Here is a 16197-nt window from a genome sequence, read left to right as displayed (position 1 = left end):
AAGACACAATTGAATAAAATCTAACTTGCCTTGCAGTCCAAGTTGGTCTGGCTGTTCAAATAACACGGCCAGTAAGGGCATGTGCCTAGTGATCACTTCTAAACTGTTTTCAGTGACCTAGAACTGGACAGTAAGTTACAGTTAAGTATTGTACATAATTTGCGGTATCTTGATTGTGTGGTAATACTATACCTTCAACTTTGCTTTTCTGTGTCTGTGGCTTAGAGCAAAAGTTTTGACAATATTTCAAATGCCTCCCATACCCATGAGCAGTATGTTGAGTGCTACGTTTGATTAATTAAACCAGAGTAAGAGTTTGAAAGGTAGCTGGAAGATACTAGACAAAGAGACAGAGACGACAGATAGCAACAGATGGACAGAGATAGACCAGCACTAAACATGCCAACATACACAAAGACAGACAACAAACAAAAACAAGTACCAGTAATAGCAAACATAAACTGACTACCAAACATGAAACAGACATTTGGTGTAGTTTGTCCTTTCAAAGTCAGCAAACGTCAGGAGCTGCTGCCAATAGCCTAAGGTCACACCCCAGCCATATGGCGGCAGGGGCATAGCGTGATCTCTAGAAATGGGGGGGGATAAACTTCACGATGCCATGGAACATGCCCAAATTTTTATGGAAACGCCTACTTTTATTGCTTTCTAATTGACGGATACGTTGGAATCAGTGGCAGATCCAGACTGGAAATGGGTGGCATATATACTATACTAGCTAAATTCAAATAGAAAATTCTCAATCTGCAAGGTTAGATTAGATTATTAGTTGTTAGTTAATTAATTTAACATTCTACGCAAATTTATATTGTTGCATGAGTATCCTATTCTAAGAATTTGTCATTAAGTATGTCTCGTTAACATGTATTTTAATCCTTTCTGAAGAATTAGCAGCCGGACAGACTTGGCATGCTAAATTCTGTTCAAATGTCCCATTCTGAGAAATTAGCAGGGATCGACTATCCCAAAGAAAATATGCCGTTACAGATCCCATTCTTTGCCTAGGCTCATTACGTTTAATATTCCATTGAAGACAAATGAAAATGTAACCGAATGTCTCTTTCTAAGAAATTAGCAGAAGGTTTCCTCCTAAGAAATACACCCAGGGCAGCTAAACTTGGAAGTTTATGTGCAATTACTAACTCGCTGGTATATAGCTTCACACATGCTTAATTAAATTAGCACACTGTTCACATTCCGTTTTCAACTTTTTTTGTCATACCTGTCAGTTTAAACTAGTCTGATCTGTTTCACTATTGAAGAAACTGAGATTCCGTTCTTTGCTGGGGCTAATTAGATTATTGATTGTTAGTTGATATCCTGTTAAAAATAACTGAAGTTAAAATGTAACCAAATGGCCCGTTCTGATGTTGTTGCATGAGTATCCTGTTCTGTCTATACATAGGTAAGTATATCTCGTTCACATGCGTTTATAGTTTCTTTTAAAAAGCAGCCGGACAGAATTGACTGGAAAAACGGTGGTGTATATACTATATACAGCTTTGGTCCTCACAAGTATTTACAGCCCACAATTCTTATTACCATGTCTACAAATGATGGGGGCTATTGCCTGGTCTAGCCCATGCCACGCCATGCCCCCAATGGTGAGTCTCCTGTTTGCTACTCACAAGAACTCTAGGCCTGTGCTATACTCGCAGGAACACTGCCTTGTAACACTAACTTACGTTTTGGGAAACTTATGTCTCAATGGGAACCCCAGAAGCTAATGATCAAGTCACAACCAGTTGCCGCTACCATCCACAGTCAAAGCCTGAGTAGTCATTTATGCTCCTGAGTCGAGAAAAACAATTGTGTGTGAGCTCCTTGCCCAAGGGAATTACACCTGTACTCGTCCAAGACTTGAAGTTGCGACCCAAAGTTACCGGATGTTTCCTATCTCCAAATGCAACCAACGATTGAATTATAGATGCCACACTTTCCACTTTCATACCTGTAGCTAACTGTGTGCTACTTGCACATGCAGTACAATACAAGAAAGCTAGTTACATATACATAAAACAAACTATAATCATAATGCCATAACTCTAACCAGTTATGCACATCCGTAGGTGCCTCGCGTTCGTGAGTAACACGTCCAACGGAGTTTCCAGTCCGTCTACTGAAACGCCGAGTCCTAGCTAGACAATACATATTTGTTGAAACTCTAAGTCTGGCTGTCATAGAAGTAAACATACAAACTTCCTAGTAGTTTAGATTACGTTTAAAGGCCTGGCATAGGTAGTCGTCGTTTTGCGATCGTCATCAAGACAATTGAGATGTACAGTCTAGATATGCACTCAGTTCCGTTGTAACAACAGTGATATGGTATTTACTGACATAGACATTGATATCGGCAAACATTGACTATCAACAGTGTTAGATGCAGCACAGTGTAGTAAAGGATTAGTTGTAGTATGGGACGTGTGAATAGTTGACTGTAGGTGGCATTCAGCTAATAAAGGTGTTTCTTGGTTGTCAAGTACACACAATCCTTAAAATACAGTGCTAGATGCCGCACAGTGTAGTAAAGGATTGATCATATTGTTTTGCCCAGCTAACGAGGCTTCTAATCCGAGTCACACAACAGAAATGGGCGTGGTCCTATATGGGTCTCCATCGAGCTTTTGGTGTGTGTGTGTGTGTGTGTGTGTGTGTGTGTGTGTGTGTGTGTGTGTGTGTGTGTGTGTGTGTGTGTGTGTGTACACAAATCTCAAATTTCTCCTCCCCATGACCATGTTTCATGATAGGACCTACCTTAAAAAATCGTTTCCTTGTCCGACTACAGATGAGTCTAAGAACGATTCGTGCAAGTAACAAAACGGCGAAGAAAATGCTTCATGAACTTCCGTCGCCCCATCCTTTTGTATTGTAGCTAGGGATTGTGTGTACTTGACAACCAAGAAACACCTTCAGGAGTTGAATGTCACCTACAGTCAACTATTCACACGTGCCATACTATACAGTATGATCAATCCTTTACTACAATGTGCTGCATCTAACACTGTATTTTAGGGATTGTGTGTAATTGACAATCAAGAAACACCTTTATTAGCTGAATGCTACCTACAGTCAACTATTCACACGTCCCATACTACAATCAATCCTTTACTACACTGTGCTGCATCTAACACTGTTGATAGTCAATGTTTGCTGATATCAATTTCTATGTCAGTAAATACCATACCACTGTCCTTACAACGAAACTGAGTGCATACCTACACTGTACATTTCAATTGTCTTGATCACGATCGCAAAACGATGACTACCTATACCAGGCCTATATACGTAATCTAAACTACTAGGAAGTTTGTATGTTTACTTTCATGACAGCTAGGGTTTCAACAAATAGTATTGTATAGCTAGGACTCAGCGTTTCAGTAGATGATCTGAAAACTCACTTGGAAGTGAATGCAAGGCACCTATAACTAGTAGTATGGGATGTGTGAATAGTTGACTGTAGGTGGCATTCAACTCCTGAAGGTGTTTCTTGGTTGGCAAGTACACACATCCCTAGCTACAATTCAAAAGGATGGGCCGACGAAGTTCATGAAGCTTTTTCATCACCCTTTGCTCACTTAAACAAATCATTCTTAGACTCATCAGTAGTCGGACACGGAAACGATTTTTTAAGGTATGTCTTATCGTGAAACGTGGTCGTGGAGAAGAAATTTGAGATTTGTGTACACACACACACACACACACACACACACACACACACACACACACACACACACACACACACACACACACACACACACACACACACACACACACCAAGAGCTCAATGGAGAACCATATAGGATCACGCCCCTTTCTGTTGTGCGACCCGGACTAGAAGCCTCGCTACGCTCGGCAATTAGCTAATTAGACAACAAATAAACAGGCACATTTTGACATGCTATTACCTACAAAATTTCCATCAAACACTGTACGTGGCTCACCTTCATCTTTTCCTTTCTCTTCCAGTCGAGCTTTCTCCAACAAACCTGACAAAGTTCGCATAGAATAAAACGGTAAAAAACCTACCGGTCGATTCAGTAAAATTAGGCAAACCCTGAACTAACCTTCATCTAGCAGATGTAATGCAGGACTGAATCCCAACACGTCACCGCAACGAAACGATCCATGACCACCACTTCGGCGATCACCACTTGTCTAAATCTGCAGTCCCGGATAATCCTTCTAAAACAGACTGTGGACCATGACGGTGCACACCCGGCTGCGATGAGTGAATCCGCTGCTCAGAATTTGGAGCGATGTTACGTGCTGACATATCTTCAGGATGCTATTGCTCAATTACTTGAACATCGAGGGCACAATTCAAAAGTCTATCCCATGATCATGGGGATCCTAGCTTATATGGGTACGTAGATCTGTGATAAATTCTGTTTAAAAATTTACCATATTGTAGTAGAAAGAAACTATAGCGTTAGTTATAACAAGATTTGGTGTGAAGAAGCTAAGAAAACAGTCATCATTACTAGTGTCTAGATCCAAGTTAAATTGTGAGAGTTATTTATATATATATATTTTACCGATCTAGAAGACAGACAGACAGATGGTCATGCAAACTGACAGACAAGGCAACCTCAAGAGAATCATGAAGTTAATTAATTAAATACATGACTGTGATTATGCTCAAGTCTTTTGATGTGTTTGTACAGGTTCTTAGCAGATTACTTTGTTGGTGTTCGGCACAGAACTCAGTCGTTGTCTAGTGAATTTCCTTTGTTAAGGCTGCACTTCAAAATCGTTTCTCTCTCGTAAAACTACTTGTCGCTGTTTCAAACCTATTTGTCATCGGGGAGACCTTCTCAACATCAGGGAATACCATTCTCTTGTCACTCTCATATGTCCTGATTTTCCTCTCAAAACTATTCAGGAAACGGCTCGAATCATACTAAGTGATGATTTGATGGATTGCTTGGTGGCTTTTCGCGACTCTATGTATGCCGTTCAAGTGCAACTGTGTATGAAGAGTTTCTCAAGCGCTGCCCTGAGGTATACTCAAGTGTCTTGGCTGCATGCTGCTATTAGAGCCAACTGAAAATCAACAGCATTACAAGTGGTGGTGTTAGCTTGGTGGTGAAGTCAGAGGAAGTCAATGAACACTTGGGTGCATTGCCTTCTAGCGAGAAACTATTCACATGCCCTCTGTCTCCATCTAGTTTAGAACAATCGCATACTTATAACATTGACTTTTGCAGAAACTGGCGTGGTTGACAATGCAGCAGCAATTATAAGTACATGATTCAGTCAAGATCATTCACTCAGTGATGAAGGAATTTGAATCACTTGTAAAGAGTGTTGAAGTCAGTGGACTATTGACTGCACTGGTGGATGTAGAGCAGTTATTCAAAATTGCTTCTTCTGTCTTCAATTTTTTGTTTACATGCAGTTATAGCTGCATGCCTCTGGGAGTAATTACAAAATAGGTTACAGTTGTTAATTACTTTGGAAGTGCAATTATAGCCACAACGGCTTTTAAAATTGGCAGATGCTGGATTTGAAATATCTTGAGAACAATTTACTTTGAACTAACTTTGGCATTAGCGTTTCCCAAGTTGTGAAGCCTGCATAGTTTGGCTGCTCAATGCGTAGGCAAACCACACAGACTCCCACCAATCCAGCCACCTTGTCTCATTAGGGTTGAATTCCCAAAGCAATACATCTCATTAGCAAACAGCAAAGTTTGCAACGAATTGTTTAGGAGTTTCGTGAAGTCAAATTCAGAGAGTTCCCAAAATTTCGTAATATTAAAATGTCAAATTTGTGCTAGAATATACATGGTAGAAGAAGATATACAGTGAAAATCAGCTTATATTTTGTAGAAAATATGGCTGCAATAGCTACCAGATTATTGCTTAGAGTTCAATGGCATTGAGTTCAACAGAATTGATCCCATTATTATTTTGGGAAGAAAAATCATTACAACTTGTTAAGCCAATAGTGTTATGAAGGACAAAATCTCAATAAAATTGAGAGAAACAATCATGAGCATGGAGAAACAATTATGAGGATGGATAGACAAGCTTCACCAAGTCAATACCAAAAACTTAATTTTACTGCACGAGCTCTTTGTTCAATGTCACGCATTGTTTGAATGACTGACGGCTGCTTGGCTTCAGTACCAAATTCTTTCATCGACATGTCCAGTGCTGTTCGACATTGGCTGAAGAAATCATCATTGTTTTCATCTTTTATCACCTCTATTTTGTCCTTCGAAAAAGGGAAGGGGCTAGCACTGAAACAAATTCTTGCCAATGAGCACATAGTTTTTTAGCTACAGCCGTCATCTCTTTGTCTCCGCACTTGCTGTTTGCTTTTGAGATCAGCATCTCTTGCTGTGTTGTTTCTGATAGATCAGGAAACCAAATTAGAGAATACACAAAGATTATCATTCAATACATGCAGCAGTTGTCATAAGCAAGTAAATTAACCGAATTAATTATGAGTTGGTAGAGCATTTCCAGTTACTAGATGCCATATCTTGATATCAGTATTATAGAAGTTCACTTGTGATCTCATTCTCACCTTAACTCAACCATGAGAATGTATTACAAAAACCAGCAAAACTCTCAATTGAAGACAGCAAAATATCACCACATTTGCCAAACCCAATTCTATGATTTGGTACATCAACTATCAAGTTTACTACAATTTTTACCGAAGCATCAATCAAGAACAGATACTATGTCGCCTTCTGTCTAACAAACTCTTTGATAAAAGCTGTGAAACCAACTACAAACTATTATATCTATTACCTTGACTATAAGAGATATTAGTTTGTAGTTGGCTTCACAATTCAATACAATATCAAACAGGGTCACGCTTACCTGATTTGCCTGAGTCACTAAACCAAATAGCCAAGGAAGGAAACTGTTTTTCTTGGTACACGCTCATTCTTGTAGTTTGTCAAAAGTTTTTGATGTGGATATTCATCGATGCACACCAGACAATCGTCATCTATTGAATCAGCATCTTCAGATTCACTTACAAGAGGCTTAACGCACAGTGAACTTGAAGCCATCCAGTCCTCTTTTCTTGACCTCATTTAGCTGAGGAATAAGAAACTGACGAGTAACGCTGCATTGTTGTTTCAGTTCATTCATAGAAATTTTGTCATCTGGAAAGTGTACACTAACAATGATGTACCGAAGTCCATGGTAAACCAGCTCAAGATCAAGCTCGAGATCATCATTTACATGAAAGACAGCATACCGTCTTTTTAGCTCAGGACAATTGGCATATTCACTGGCACAACGAGACACCAAGCGAAAGTAGATCGGCTCAGGAGTGACATCAAACCCCTCAGGACGAAAGATGAGAGATGGAGGAAGTTGAGTTTAACTTCTTATCAGATCTCTGTTCCAACAGGCAAGGAACAAAGAATGACTGTCCAACCTTCGCGACAGCCCGTTGACATCTCAGGTGACGTGATTATAGGACAAATGATGTCGAATAGATGCAGCACTTGAAGGATGGACTCAAACTGGCTTTCTTGACAACTTTCTTGAGTGACAGATAGCGAGCCAATGACCATGACATTATTCCTTCTTTCTTTAATTTCATCAGGTCAGTCCAGAGATGTGGTGGTGTGTTGCTCTTAGAAAGAATATTAACAAAGACAGTGAGGACATAACTAGACAGATACTGCAGTGCCAATCAATATTCTCTTGGTGTCGTCGTGATGTCACAGAATTTTCGAGCCAACTCATAGGCTTCTTCAATGTCGAGTAGTTTGCCTTCATTGTCATCCAGTTGAGACACCGCGTTCCCAACAATTTATCGAGAACTGCCCACGGCAAAGGAATAGCATCTCGTTCACTCCACAGTGACCACACCATTGCTACAAATATCTCCTTAACCTTCTTCATCACCGAATCCGGTTTACTAGTGCCTGATCGTGTGTTGTCAACACGAAAAGTTAGTTTGTTTGGGTTCCTTTCTGCCAATACCATGTGATCACCAAACTTGTTCTTCTGCACGATGTCTTGCAGTATTTCTTCCTATTCGTCTAAGAATTTCGGATCCATGTGCTTTGTTTTGTCTCGTCTTGTCGACATTGCAAATGTAACTGGTGCTTGCTAAACGTAGCCCTGACCAAAAAAAGTACCACAACCTATTTGTGGATGTGCCATCTTGATGGCATTCAAGTGGTAGGGCAACAGCTCGCGTCTTGTCCTAGAACCATGGCGTTCCATAACCCATTGTTCGCTTCCTTGTTCTGCTCGAAACAAACATTGAGGTATGGGGTCTGCAAGACTGTTTGTTCCATCCATCACTATCATATAAGCGGTCGCGCAGTGTGCTGACTGCTGTCTGCCATCAATGCTACGTGTGTCATCAAAAACTGCTCTTGACCGCCTCGATCACAATCATCTCTTTACTTTGTTTGTCTGATGTCTCAATTTGTTGTTGGCTTTTTCAATAGATGCAAGATAGCCTCTGACAAAAATTGATCAATGATCTCTTCTTTCTTTCTTGGTTTTAGTTCCTTCCAGTTTGTGTTTGGACCGCCTCCCGTTCTCTCATCAATTTCATGTGCGCTCCTCTTGTACTTGCTCTATTCTCTACAAATGGCTGATCTAGAAAAGCATCTCCCAATGACGTCTTCCTGCGTCTTCTTCGCCAAACATGTCAACGTTTCCTCGCAATATTGACAACTTCCCCTTCTTCACAGCAACTTCATAATCAGCCCTAGCAGTTGGACCAAGACGATCAACAACGTTTGTATAGTATACAACTGAATAAGGCAGTCATAAGAACACTGATCTACAATGATGACTGATTAACAGCAAGTTAAACAAATTGTTATACGTCTGCCAGAACGGCGGTCATTGTGTGACATGCATTACCAAAATTGGAAATAGGGGAGGGGTAGTAGCTACTCTGAATGACTGGCTATGAATTGACTGAACGCCGCGCGCGGTTACCGACTGTGTAGATAGTCTAACTACATGCAGTCAATAGACATTCAGCTGTCCTCGGTGCTGTTACATGAACACCATCTACATTTGCGTCTTTCTGTATGCCCTCCACAGATGTCAGGGACGTAAGTCTTTTGTCAACGCAATCTGCAACACACATACTTGGGAACAAGAAGACCGTTGCCTACTTCACATAGGCAAATCCTTATCTTCAACAGAAAAGAGCTCAAGATGGTAAGAGAGACGTACATGGGCTAGAAAGCAAAACCGAAAACGGTATGCAAGGCATAAATTAATTAAAGCTGTTATACAAAAAACGATATGGCTTTACGCTGAATCCAAGAAAATTGTGAATAGCCGTTATTTTTTCAGTGTTGAGCTTTTTGCGAAAGCTAATAAAGTGCTCTTTGTCAACAAATTCCTTCAATTTCTTTTGGGGGCCTGGTTCCCACAATGAAGTTAGATTAATTAACGTCATACAAGTCTTGGTCAATATCATTTCGATACAGTACGATGAATCCTGCGATACGCACTCAAAATGAGACAAAACTTTTACAACATCTTGTGAGTGATATCTACATGAAGACCAGACACTGGGCACTTACCTCGCAACGGCCGTCTGTTTCCATGCACATGTGTCCAACATGCTAGAAAGCTGCGGCTTTCACGTAGCATTAAAGAAAAGCACTTGATTTGACTCTTAGTAAAATCCAGCTCTAGCAGATCCTTGCTGTAAATGTCAAGTAACGTCACCGTATGAATGTTTGAAACAACACTCATCAAAGTTCTCCCGAACTCCGGCAGTACATCAACGTTTGGACTTATCAGTATGATTCGTTGTTCTTTCGATTCTGAACCCATTACTAGAGAGTTCTTAGCTTCAGCTAGTTTGCTATGCAAGCGGGTTGTTCCGTTGTATCACGTGCTAATTGTTACTGTATTGTGTTGGCCACTCCTATGAGAGGGACCACAGTTAAGTGTATGGTTTAGCCTGCATTTGTGGGTTTAGCCTGCATTTGTGGGTTTAGCCTGCATTTGTGTGTGAACACAGTAACTGTTGTTTTGCAAGGGTAGACGGTCTGTCGGTGTCTATCACCAAGAACCCAATAGTAGGGTAGGTGTACACTCCCCGGTAATTTGAGTTACAATCGCTGTTTTCTCTGGTAGCCTGCACGAAGAGACAGTGAAACATGTCCGATATACGCACCAATGTCTAGGCTTCGTAACGGTACCTGTACGACTACAATCGCACAACGTCAGCTAGCGCACTAGCAAAATATACGGGATAACATCTGTAAACAGCTTGGACGCGGGGTGTATCCTAATTGTGGACATTGTTTTCTCCGTTACAGAAAGCGACTGAGCCTGAGTAACAGCTGGAATAGATACCTGAATGGTTGCCTCACAAGCTGGTATTTTGGGCCGCAATCAAATCCATGTTCTGTGGTGTATCACCTCTGTGTAAAATGGCGTCGTGCCTGTCAAATTTTGCAGAAACCAAATGTTCTGTTTACGACGCAATGCAGGAGACGATCGATCATGTTTAGATAAACGTCTCAACTGTAAACTGTGGTTCTAGCATCTTTTGCGTTGCTGGTGGAGCTGATTATTGATATCAGACCAGGTAGTTTTGACCTTCCACCTATCTTAGGTGAGTTTGCAGGTTTTCATTTTGTGTCTTATTGTTGCCAGATCTAGTAGCAGTGAAGACAGTCAAATTCTGACTGGATTATTAGTGTCGCTGATATTGACATTCCAACTTCTTTGTTCGTTCTCATTTCATACCCTATTGTGGCCAGATGTAGTAGCAGTGAAAACAGCTAGATTGTCAGTGGATTACTGATGTCTAGATCTAGTATGAGTGAAAATATTCAGGTGTTTACTGGACTGGAATTACACGTTCGCTCCATGCACATAGTGCGCTTCTTTAGCACGTTACAAGTCAACGTAACTATAGGCTCAAAACTTTACTAAGGTACTCGATAATTGCTTAACTAACGTCAGGGCACTTTCATGATCCAATAAAAGAACGATTCGTGTACCTCGAATTTGTGGACGTGATGAGAGGAACGTTGTACGTGCTAACAGTTTCGCAGGGGAATCGTTGTGATAGACCACAGAACATGGTTTTGATTGCGGCCCAAAATACCAGCTTGTGCGGCAACCATTCAGGTATCTAGTCCAGCTGTTACTCGGACCCAGTCGCTTTCTGTGGCGGAGAAAAACATGTCCACAATTAGGATACACCCCCGTTTGAGCTGTTCACAGACGTTATCCCGTATACTTTGCTAGTGCGCTAGCAGACGTTGTGTGATTGTAGTCGTACAGGTATTGTTCCAAAGCTTAGACATTGGTGCGTACATTGAACATGTTTTCCTCTCTCTCCGTTGCAGGTTACCAGAGAAAGAGTGTTTGTAACTCAAATTACGGGGGAGTGTCCACAATTAGGAACACCTACCCTACATGGTGTCATGCAGGAGTGGAGCAACTCTAGAGAACTACCGGCGATGGCTACGTTCCAGGTTGCACCTCCAGAGAAGTTCGACTTCACGTCCCCTGAGCAATGGCCAGGATCGAGTCGCAGATTTGAGAGATTCCAAACCGCTTCAGGTCTCGCGGAGAAAGACGCAATGCAGGTCAGTACACTCATGTACTCCATTGGCTCTCAAGCAAAAGATGTTCTAGCGTGTTTCACCCTCACCGAGGAGCAGAGAACGAAATGTATATGCAGACGTCAAGGCAGGGCTAGATGGCTACTTCGTAAAGAAACGAAACGTGATCTATGAAAGAGCGAAATTCAACCAACGACGTCAGACGACGGATGAACCGGTCGAGACATTCATCACAGCATTGTACAGCTTGGCGGAGCATTGTGAGTTTGGGACCCTCCGCGAGGAGCTAAATTCGCGACCGCCTGGTGGTAGGGTTGCGGGATGCCAAATTATTGGGAGCGTTGCAGATGGACTCAGATTTGACTCTTTCGATGGCAATAACAAGATCTCGTCAGAGCGAAGCTGTGTAGCTGGCACCAGACTGTTGTTCGAAATGAACTACCCTTGAACCTCAGAAGCCAACAGAAATGGAAGCAGCTCAGATACGCCGCGCGAAGCGATCGCCAACAGGGCAACGAGATAGCAAGCCGGCGCATTTTCAAGCTAGTCGAGTGAGTAAAAACCAAACGAGCACACCAGGAAGTACATGCCAGAGGAGCGGCGCAGAACCTGCACACGGTAGAGAGCGGTGTCCTGCGAAATGCAACAACTGCGGGAAGTTGGGACACTAAGCGCGTGTCTGCAAGACAAGGTCTCCACGGTATTTGAAGACCAAGGCTCCGGAGAGTTGGTGATCTTTTCTCACTGAATAATGAAAGCATGTGTAAACAATGTAAAGCATGGATGGTTCAGGCTACGATAAATGACGGTCCAGCCATATTTAAAATAGACACTGGGGCGGACGTTACCGTGATCGCAGAGTCTATGTTTCGTAACATTACAACAAAGCTACAACCAACAGGAGCCAGACTAGAGGGCCCGGAGATAATGTGCTAGATGTTCGTGGTAAGTTTACCGCAAGATTATAATACTGCTAGAGGTCATCACAGCAGGAGGTTTATGTGGTGCGTGGGCGTTATTGGGGCGGCCTGCAATCGAGAGCCTTCAATTGCTAAAGAGAATCGATTCAGCAGCGAGACAGCCATCAGGGTCAGTCCAAGACGAGTTTCCTCAACTGTTCCAAGGTCTGGGAAAACTAGGAGAGGTTATCAAGCTGAAAAAGAATACAACACCTTTCGCTGCGTCCACTCCCCGCTGTGTCCGCTCTCCGCTGTGTCCGCTCCCCACTCTCCGCTGTGTCCACTCCCCACTCCCCGCTGTGTCCACTTCCCGTTGTGTGCCGCTGCCATGAAGTAAGTGGAGATGGAGCTTCAAAGAATGCTGAAGGAGGGAGTGATTTCTCAAGTTCAGACGCCAACTGATTGGCGTTTGTGCATAGCTGTAGTGCCAAAATCAGGAGGAAGAGTTCAAATACGCGTAGATTTGTCAAGACTAAATGAGAGTGTATGCAGAGAGCGTTTGATGTTACCTTCTGTAGACTACACTTTGGATCAATTAGCTGGATCTAAGGTGTTTACCAAATTGGACGCGAATAGTGGATTCTGGCAAATGCCATTGTCCAACAATTAGGCTCTACTCACCACTTTCATAACACCATTTGGAAGATTCTGCTTCAACAGACTCCCTCCCATTTGGAATTTCATCAGCTCCTGAATTTTTTCAACGTCTAATGTCTAACCTTCTGACTGGAATGGAAGGAACTGTATGTCTTATGGATGATATCTTGATCTATGGAAGTTCACAAGAAGAAACATGATGCTCGACTCCACAATGTTTTGGAGAAACTGAGGACGTCAGGAGTTACACTTAATCAAGAGAAGTGTGTGTTTTCTGTTCCACAGATAAAGTTCTTGGGACAAGTCATTGATCAGAATGGGATCAGGAGCGACCTTGACAAAGTGAAAGCTGTGTTACAATTGAAAGAAACAACCAACACAGCTGAAGTGAGATGTCTCCTTGGTATGGTGAACCATTTGGGCAAGTTCATTCCAAACTTGGCAGAGAAACGGAACCGCTGCGGAAACTTCTAAGCAAACAAAATGCTTGGATCTGGGATTACCCGCAAGCAGCAGCATTTCAGAAGATCAAAGAGGATCTCATAAAATCACCAGTTTTGGCTTTGTATACACCCACTGGAGAGACACATCATCTTTTGGGTTAGGTGCAGTCATACAGCAGAGACAGGACACAGGAGACTTCAAACCGATAGCCATATGCATCAAGGTCCATGACTCCCACTGAGCAAAAATACGCACAAATAGAGAGAGAAGTCTTGGCTTTCACGTGGGCATGTGAGCGTTTCAGTGATTATCTTTACAGTATGAGATTTCAGGTGGAGACAGACCACACAAGCCTCTAGTTTCTTTACTTAGTTCAAGCAAAAGGCTGGATGAGCTACCAATATATATTCAGAGATTCATGCTTCGACTGATGTGATACAACTTCTCAATAAGTCATGTCTCAGGAAAGAAATTTTTCACGACAGATACATTGTCCAGAAGTCCAGTGCAGATTACTACGGAATCATCCCATGAGTTGGAAAAAGCAGCTGAATCCTATGTCGAACTGATCATCAACCATCTTCCTGTGACGGAAAAACAACTGAAAGACGTACAGGACAGACAGAATGCAGACAACACGTGCAATCAATTGAAACGATATTGCTTACAGGGATGACCAGCTAAACACCTGTTGAAGGGGCCAATCAAGGATTATTATCCTGTCTTTTCAGAATTGTCAGTCCAATATGGATTACTTCTAAGAGGCAATCCGATAATTATTCCAGAATCATTATGAGATAAGGTTATAAAGAGACTCCACACAGGTCACATGGGTATCACAAATACTTTGGATCGCACAAAAGCAGCAGTGTGGTAGCCAGGAATGGGTTCTCAATTGAAAGAGACAGTGGAGAATTACTGAGTTTGCAGCAAAGAACGCAGCAATAGAGCTGAACCTCTCATTCCTACACCATTGCCAAGTCGTCCCTGGCGACGTGTCGGAACTGATCTCTTCGAATGGAAGGGACATTCATATCTTCTCGTTGTAGACTATATCAATATGTCAAGGTATCCAGAAATAGTGAGACTATCAGATGCGACATCAAATGTTGTGATTGAACACATGAAATTTTTCTTTTCCCGACACGGAATTACCGAAGAAGTTCGATCAAATAATGGGCCTCAGTATTCTTCTGCCGCACTTGCAAAATTCGCAAGCGAATACGAATTTTTGCATATTAATAGCAGTCCGCTACACCCTCAGAGTAATGGAGAGGCTGAGCGGATGGTCAGAACCGTGAAGAGTCTTCTCAAGAAAGCAACAGATCCATATTTAGCATTATTGGCGTATCGAGCTATACCAGTAGCGAACGGATTTTCGCCATCTGAATTACTTTATGGGAAGACAAATTCGATCTGTTGTGCCGAAATTACCTCAAGTTTTACACCCAAGAGCACTTTCTTGGAAGGAGATTTTAAAAAATGAAGCAATCGGTAAAGAAGACAAAAAAAGAAGATTTAACAAGCGACATGTGACTAAAGTGTTGAAACCTTTAACTGAGGGCACTACTGTTTGGGAGACATATTGGCAACAACCGGGAAAAGTGTTACAAGATGAGTCAACACCAAGGTCATACGGGGTGCAAATTCCATCAACAACTGTTCCAAGAAACAGGCGACATCTAGTGAACATTCCACCATCACAACAGCAGGAGGAAATTCCAGTGAAGACACCCAACCCCAATTCGACTCAGGGCATTAGCAAACTGAAACATCTACATAAGAAAGTCGAGTCCCACAGAATTCACCAAAACTCAGGACAAGGAGTAGAAGACGAGTAGTCACTGTTAAACGTTTAGACTTATAGAACGTAATAAGTAGAGTTGCATGCTTTGAGAAGGGAGATGTTGGTAAGGCAGTTTATTGACTTCAGAAAGGTGGATGTATTAGAGGTTACTGTATTGTGTTGGCCACGTCTATAGTTAAGTGTGGTTTAGCCTAGGGCCTTTTGTGTGTGAACACGGTTGTGTGCAAGGGTAGACGGTCACTCGGTGTCTCTCACCAAGAACCCAATAGTACACTAATGACCTCAACTCCAACAATTATAATTATCGAGAAGCGTAGCCAGCTGCAAGCATGCATCTATTTAGGCTCCTCAAAATTTGCTGCTCCAAAGAAAATTAGGTGTAGGTTAGCTAAATATATACATGTTTGTCAAGAAGCAGTAACGTGCTAAACCCAGCTAGCCTATGTTACAAGCATACAAGTCAGCTAATTCATCGTGCGTTCAACCACCTTGAATCTAATTAGTGAAGAGCGTGAGAAATAAGAGAGCTGGACACACATTGATGGGCACGTGACATTGTCGACATGCGCTAACAATTCGATACTATTTAGAGCATATGCAAGGTAAGCTGTGTATACGAGAGTGTCGTGAAGAATTCAGTCAGTGCTAATTTAACAATTAAATTCAGTCGTTAAATTTAGTCAGACGTTGAAAAGACGACGCTGCCAAAACTATGTAGAATAGGGGCGTCGATCAGTTGGATATGTATATATAAACTTCTTTCAACACGTGTACCAGATATGTATACGCCCCGACCGTTTTCTTCAATGTATACACTGTTAAATTCG

At 42.0% G+C, this 16197-nt stretch overlaps 2 protein-coding genes and 2 long non-coding RNA genes across 5 annotated transcripts; 3 read left to right on the top strand and 1 right to left on the bottom strand.

The window, feature by feature from the left end:
- Positions 1-24: 24 nt before the first annotated feature.
- LOC134183719 (uncharacterized) lies at positions 25-4193 on the bottom strand. Of its 2 annotated transcripts, XR_009970536.1 has the most exons (5): positions 4086-4193; positions 3963-4007; positions 2072-2159; positions 193-284; positions 25-123 (listed from the first exon to the last, which is right to left on the bottom strand). It is a non-coding gene; the product is annotated as an uncharacterized LOC134183719 (long non-coding RNA). The 2 variants fall into 2 exon arrangements; XR_009970537.1 differs by lacking the exon at positions 2072-2159.
- A 52-nt stretch (positions 4194-4245) lies between these two features.
- On the top strand, positions 4246-5068 carry LOC134182852 (centriolar satellite-associated tubulin polyglutamylase complex regulator 1-like). Its single transcript, XM_062650293.1, has 2 exons — positions 4246-4384; positions 4758-5068. Exons 1-2 carry the CDS (start codon positions 4246-4248, stop codon positions 5066-5068), a joined length of 450 nt encoding a protein of 149 aa, XP_062506277.1.
- Positions 5069-10238: 5170 nt separating this feature from the next.
- On the top strand, positions 10239-10977 carry LOC134183843 (uncharacterized). The gene is made up of 3 exons (XR_009970597.1): positions 10239-10363; positions 10446-10575; positions 10644-10977. It is a non-coding gene; the product is annotated as an uncharacterized LOC134183843 (long non-coding RNA).
- A 3646-nt stretch (positions 10978-14623) lies between these two features.
- On the top strand, positions 14624-15404 carry LOC134182851 (uncharacterized). Its single transcript, XM_062650292.1, has 2 exons — positions 14624-14851; positions 14931-15404. Exons 1-2 carry the CDS (start codon positions 14624-14626, stop codon positions 15402-15404), a joined length of 702 nt encoding a protein of 233 aa, XP_062506276.1.
- The last annotated feature ends 793 nt before the right edge of the window (positions 15405-16197 follow it).

Source organism: Corticium candelabrum, chromosome 8 (assembly GCF_963422355.1).
Source record: "Corticium candelabrum chromosome 8, ooCorCand1.1, whole genome shotgun sequence".
In the NCBI taxonomy this organism is placed as follows: Eukaryota; Metazoa; Porifera; class Homoscleromorpha; order Homosclerophorida; family Plakinidae; genus Corticium; species Corticium candelabrum.
This window is presented reverse-complemented; position numbering and strand designations above follow the sequence as displayed.

What these genes read in the sequence shown, in the direction of transcription:
- LOC134182852 (XM_062650293.1), top strand. Translation starts at nt 4,246, where the DNA reads ATGAGTGAATCCGCTGCTCAGAATTTGGAGCGATGTTACGTGCTGACA. An exon ending in GGGGATCCTAGCTTATATGG is followed by an intron (nt 4,385 to 4,757) that starts GTACGTAGATCT and finishes TCCTTTGTTAAG; the next exon opens with GCTGCACTTCAAAATCGTTT.
- LOC134182851 (XM_062650292.1), top strand. Translation starts at nt 14,624, where the DNA reads ATGTCAAGGTATCCAGAAATAGTGAGACTATCAGATGCGACATCAAAT. An exon ending in ATGGAGAGGCTGAGCGGATG is followed by an intron (nt 14,852 to 14,930) that starts GTCAGAACCGTG and finishes CTATACCAGTAG; the next exon opens with CGAACGGATTTTCGCCATCT.